General features: G+C 38.4%; 1 protein-coding gene across 2 annotated transcripts in view; it reads left to right on the top strand.

The window, feature by feature from the left end:
- The first annotated feature begins 4,543 nt into the window (after window positions 1–4,543).
- Window positions 4,544–6,598, top strand: part of ephb4a (eph receptor B4a) — a 45,784-nt gene continuing 43,729 nt past the window's right edge. Inside the window, exon 1 of one of the 2 annotated variants that reach the window (XM_077206705.1) lies at window positions 4,544–5,586. In XM_077206705.1, coding sequence (XP_077062820.1) covers window positions 5,505–5,586 — 82 coding nt within the window. In that variant the 5' untranslated portion in view covers window positions 4,544–5,504. The remainder of the gene's footprint in view (window positions 5,587–6,598) is intronic. The other variant, XM_077206706.1, reaches the window with a different exon arrangement.

The raw sequence follows: 6,598 nt of genomic DNA, 5'->3' as shown, positions 1-6,598 counted from the left end.
AGTCTGAACCGCTGATACAAGGCCGGATGATCCACGCTTTCATGCTGTTTACACTGAATCCTGACCCGACCATCTGAATGTTGCAGCAGAAATGGAGACTCATCAGAGCAGTCGATGTTTCTCCAATCTTTTATTGTCCAGTTTTAGTGAGTCCGTGTGAATTGTAGCCTCAGTTTTCTGCTCTCAGCTGACAGGAGTGACATCAACACGGCATTTTCTCCCACAGAACTGACGCTCACTGGATATTTGCTCTTTTTGGGATCATTCTCTGTAAACCCTAGAGATGGTTGTGTAAGAAAGTCTCAGTAGATCAGATGAAATACTGAAAAACAGCCCGTCTGGCACCAACAAACATTTCACGTTCAAAGTGACTTAAATCACTTTCTTCCTCATTATGATGCTCAGTTTGAACTTTAGCAGATCGTCTTGATCATCTCTTAATACATTGAGTTGCTGCATGTGATTTGCTCATTAGATGTGTGTGTTATTGAGCAGTTGAACAGATGTACTTAAAGTGGCCGGTGAGTGAAAATCATGACAATGTTCACTTTTGCATTTTTTAATTATCCTTTAAAAATGCAGTTCTGCCATTTAGAACAAAATGTCATCAAAGCATTTGCATATATTAAAATTAATGATATGATGTTTATCATATCAATCAAAAACATTCTGTCAAAACTCAGTAGCCTAAAGTCAGAGTGAGGGTAGTTTCATCAGATCTGATGGGAATTGCTCTGAAAGTAGCAAGCACTGATACGATTGGCTGGCGATTTAGGCTCTTGACTATTGTTTCAAAATTTTATCATTGAAACAGGTTGTGTTGAAGATACCTGCTACGGTTTGCAAAAGCTTGTGCCATTAAACATGGAAGAAATAGTTTTGTTTAAGACACTATATATACGTATCTGTGGCTGTATATTCCATAATGATATCCGATTTCATATTCCCTTTCCTCTAAACATTCCATAAAATCAACAAACTGTGGTTGTCGGTTGAAAAGACTAGTCTTCCTGTCAGCGTGGGCTGTTCTTGATTAGAAAAAACTGCAATGTGGACCAGACTTTATGTGAGATGTGAATGAGATGAACATCCGCTGTTAGTATAAGGCAGAGCCGTCATATGAGATGAAACTGTAGCCTCATCCTATAGAGGAAACAGTAGCTGCAAGCTGAATTAAAGGGTGTGAGCTGTGCTAACAGGAATAACTCGTCATTTCACTTAAACTGTAGTTGAGAGTTGGCGGGGTGCGATTATATCATATATTTATGATATAATCGCACAAGTCCTCATGTAGAATATCACTCCTGGAATCTGTAAAGTAAACTATAACAATGCTGGTTTCTCTCCGTCTTGTCTCTTTGCCTCACACACACACACACACACACTGTAGTTGAACTGGTCCATTCACGCTTTTCTCTCGCACCTCTTTCCTTGAGACTCCCAAGACTTCACACTGGGTTTCTCCTCACACACGTTTGTCACTATCCCACTTTTCACACTTACTGGAGTCCACCAAACACTCCAGAGAGACAGAGAAGCTTCCATTGAGAATTGACTCAAGAGCTGACCACAGACTGATACTACTTTGATGTTTATGATCGGTGCTCTGTTTGCATTGATATTAAAGTCATTGGGAAACAAAGCTGCTTGTTGGTGCAATGCAATGGTTTGAGGCAATGTCAGACATGAGAAGGCAGTTCAGAGGCTTATTCCCAACTATTTTACGTTTTGGCAAAATGGTGGCTGAATTGTACCCCATTCATACGATCTGCCTTTGTACTTATGAGTCATGCACAATAAAATAAAATACAAAAATGAAACAGGATTCATTTTGATTCCATGTTGACTTTAAGGGCAGAGCTCTAGTAAACCTCAAATTTTGGAGATGTCTCAGTCACGATGATTTCAGTTCTCCTCCCCCGTAATATTTGCGTAACCACGCTAGTTTTATGTGGTGGTCACACCAGATAAAGTGAATGGAGGGAAGTGGTTAAAACCAGTTTGGATATGCTGCATGCTGTCATGATGAGGTCAGCCGAAATGGAAAGTCAGAATAAGTTATTTTCATTAAAGATTAAGACAATGGAATAACATACACCAATGAATTAGAAAATTGTATACATATGTTTTGTTTTACATGTTGACTTAGTTTTGTGAAAGTATATGCAACTCTTATGTTTGCATGTGTGTATCTGGGAATGGGTCTGGATTCATATACCTGTATACTGACCCATATAATCACCAAAAGTATAATTATAAACTGTTTTGAAGGAGGACAAGAAAGCTCAGACACACTGAGTTTTTCCAATCATAGTGAGACAAATTAGCTACTATGTCAGCCAAAGACGGCGCTTAAAGAAGAGCCACATTTAAATGAGATTCTGTTATTATACAAACTTCATTCTAGGGATACATATCAGACCATACTATATATATATATATCCAAACATGGTATTCAACCCTGTCATGCTCCAATCAAAAATTCCCTGCACATTGTCCTTTCCCACAATCTTTCAAATGTACCGTAACGGTCATTTCTGTTTTGTATCATCACATAAGAATTTCATTGCCTCAAAAGAAGAAGCTCATACACATCACATGAGGTAGCCTCAAATTTCTGACACTTGATAGTATCGTCCTCATCTGCATTTAAAACTTGTCAAACATAAAATAAAACAAGTCACGGCATGATTCCGCTTCCTTTTCCAGTAGCTCTTCTCTCAACGGCCCTCACACTTTCTCTCTCCAAGCTTTTTAAGTCTCACACGTTTCCTCTATGCCCTTCCTGCAGAAGCTAATGATTTACAGCGAGAAGACAAGCGCTTGAATTAACATGACAAGAACCCGAGTCAATGTGCAATCTTTGAGCCAAATAACACGCCAATCCACATAGGTGCGATGAAGAGGGCTCCAGAGATACATTAGCATCGGAATTAAAAGGGGGGGAAGCTCCTTATGTGTGGTTTCATCTTACTTTGTAAAGAAAAAAGGTTGTGACAGTTTATTTGAAGATGTTCAGTGGTTGCTGTGCTGGGTTTTCAACAGAAGAGCTAATCTAAGTGCTGATAAGAGTTACAGGGTTTGGCATTAACTTTTTTGCTGACCAGTCACTGTGGCTAGTAGTTTTCCAAAGATATGCCATTCAACATTTTCACTGGCCACAATTTTGACTTCAATACCATAGGGAAAAAATTGCCATATGGATATTTTTAACATTATCTCATAACTTGGCAGCAGGTATATTAGGCTTCTGTCACTTTAAGACCTATAACGCACAGATCCATTATACTGTTACACATGCATTTTCTTTCTCAACTGTTTTTACGTGACTGTTTTACTTGCTATAAGATTTTGACATTATTTTGTATGTATTTGACTGTTTAAGCGCAATAAGCAGAGAAAAATAAATCAATTTAGTACTCAGAGGCAGCTTTATGTGCAGCACTTTGGGTGTGAGCACAAAATCTGCGGGAAAGAGTAAAATTATGTGAAAATGCGAAAAAATTCAAATTCAAGCCCTGTAACACCAACAATATTCATCCGGAGCAAATGAAACGAGTGAGTGAGGAGAGGCGGGTTTGTGTGTAACTCGCTGTCGGTGAGATAAGAGAGTGAGAAAGAGCAGCTGTTATCATGTATGATAAAATGATTATTGGAAGAGTTTCAGATATTTCAGTATGTAGCGAAAAATCTGTATTTTTGACAACACTACATTGCACTTAGTTAATTTTTTCAGATGCCTTTTTAAAAGACTAAATCAAAAATGAATATATTATATATAAAATTCAAACCGCCAAAGTGGCCAGTAGGAGTGACTGTGTTACACGCCACTGCTGAAATACACACGCATTTAGCAGGTTGGAGGGGGTTAATGTCAAGCCCTGGTTACTACTACTTTACTAAAAGTTCAGTATAGTGTTCGTACAATGATATCAGATAGTGATAGTCTGATATGATTATTTACAGTACAATGCTATTTACTCCAAAGGTAGCTACTTATAGACTGGACTTTTCCATATTGTTTCCACTAATAATGAACCCAGAGAATGATTTTTGTATTGATATATTCCATAATTTCCATGACTTTTCCAGCTTTAGACAATGGATTTTTTTGTTTGTTTGTTTGTTTAGGCTAAATTTCCCGATATTTATGTTCTATGCAGGGGGACCCTGCTGTAAGTACTTCAAAGAATACAATAGTAGGCAACATGTCAAAAAGCTGTAACTAGATCAGTAAAGGTAGCAATCGATTTCAATATTGGAGTTTTTCTTAAAAACACTATTCATTTTGTCAAAAGGGAAAAGTCCATTTAAAGTCCATTTGTCTAAACAGTTCGCTATTTATCACAGAGCATAACTTCAAGAGGAAAAAAATGTGCAACATTTCACAACCTACAATGACCTAACTAACTGACCAGCGAAGACGGACAAAATATGATCGTAAATGTATAGGGTAATTGTTGTTTTTTTGTCCCAAATATGTTTGTTTTTTTGACCGGCGTGGTGAATTGTCCTATAGTGGAGGGGTGCTTGAGGAGGAGGTGCTCTGAGAGGAGGAGACTGTTCCTCCAGTCGCATTGACCACCTCACATCTGCTGCCTGCGATCGGCTGAGGACTGAACACCTCGTAACAACTTCTTGGATTTGCCGAGATTTTTTTCTCCTCTCGAACGCGCTCGCCGCGGGTTTCGCGATTATTCTGACGAACTACTCCGCGATTTTCATGCATTCGCCATCGGATAAGCAGCACCATGTTCGCTCGTTGAGTTGGCACATGATTGCATTCAACCATTGCTCTTATTTCACAGGATTTTTATGGTTTTAAAGATAGGCTACAAAGGTCGTGGTGGATTGATTGACTGTCGGAGATCAGAATTCGGTGGTTGGATGAGGACATCGATGTGATTTAAACCCAAGCCGAATACGAACATTTATTTCTCACTGCTCGTGAACGAAGTGGCCTAATGGATTTGTTTTAATAGATGGATTTTAAAAAGCCATCCCATTTCAGAGGGGAAAATTAGGACAAGTCGACCGACACCCCTCACAAAGGGGTTCCGCACAGCCGAGCGAAAGGCATGTTGTTACTCCGTATGTTTTTGGCAAAACCGGCACATGTTTGCGTGTAAAGAGGTCGTTTGGGAGATTTTGTGGTATTTGAATACATGGACATTATTTTGCCATTCGATTAGCAAGTTATAAGCGATTTTTAAACTACTTTTTGAAACCTATCGCTTTAAATGTTGATCAGCTGAATTTGTATTTCTATAACAAACTTCATTGATACAGAATTTCGTTTTCTCCATAGGATAGTCTAAAGTTAAAAGTTTTTTCCCCCCTCTCGTGACTTGGTGGCTTTTCTCTGTAGGCTACTGTGAAGAATCCCACCGTGCATGCGATTGTTCATTCCTGATGGGTACAAGACCCAGCTGACGATTCTTGAACCTTCACACTGTTTGCCCATCTTTGTTAACATTCCCCAGTAAAACACTCGTGATTCCACGATGGAGCTCTTTTTCTCCAGGAATGTGTCCGTGCTCTGGATTATCCTGCTGGAGTTCCTGCTCAAATCAGTGGCGGAGGAAGGTAACTCAATCATTTTATTAAACGCAACTACCTGTTGGCTCCTTAAAGATGAAGACCGATTTCTCTATATTTAAAGTGTTATAACATTGGATGTTAACCAATGAATATAGCCCTATAAAACAAGAGAAATTTTATTTTATTCACTATGCATGCATTGTTTTGTCTGGCCATCTTTGGTAGCACACATAGCCTATGTCTATTTGATGTGCGTATGTATTTTTTTAGTGTTTGCACATCTGCAATACGTCTATAAGATGTTTCCTGTCAGATGATATATAGACATTTGGAAGATGTTTATGATTAAAATGTGTAAAACGGCTTTTAAAAATATGTTTATCAGATGTTAGTATACAACAGAATTTTCCAGATAAAGCGCTCTTTAAAAGACATCTAGGAGATGTATGTGTGCTATCTGAGATTAAGACCTGATGTTTTACAAGCTCAAGAGTCAGTTCTGAGGAAGCATTCACGAGTGTATTCGACGGCTAGTTTGCAGTACTGGGTTATGTATAGGCCTACTAAATAGCTACTGAATTTATTACACGGCTGTTTCATTACTTGATTAGAGGCACTGTGAGATTTCGGAGTTATTAAACGCTTTTGTTTGTTGTAGTTGGCGTGTTTGTTTAGCTTTATTGATGCAAGGAACAATTGAATAGACTGGTTTTGTTATTGTTTTATTTCTCCTTAAATTAATCCGTTTTTTTATACAAAGGGACTCATCCAAACAAGTTGGTTTGGGGTGTCACTTAGTAAAAAAAAGTAATAATTATCTCCGAGCGAATCAGAGCGAATTTAAAGAGGAGACAACGTAGAAGTGCACTTATAATGGTCGCTACACCCCTGCATTCACATCTTCCCGTTTAAAGTGCTCTTTAATAATCAATATAATTACTATGCTCCTGTAATCACTATAGACTATGCACTTAATAACATTGATTTCATTCTTAAGCCATTCCTTTGTCTTCTTATGTCCTTTGAAAATTACTAGTGGGTGGATCAAACAGGAGGC

This window comes from Siphateles boraxobius, unplaced genomic scaffold, assembly GCF_051911475.1.
Source record: "Siphateles boraxobius isolate OS27281-9 unplaced genomic scaffold, OSU_SipBor_1 56, whole genome shotgun sequence".
In the NCBI taxonomy this organism is placed as follows: domain Eukaryota; kingdom Metazoa; phylum Chordata; class Actinopteri; order Cypriniformes; family Leuciscidae; genus Siphateles; species Siphateles boraxobius.
Note: the sequence above shows the minus strand (reverse complement) of the source record. Positions and strands in the feature narration are given on the sequence as shown.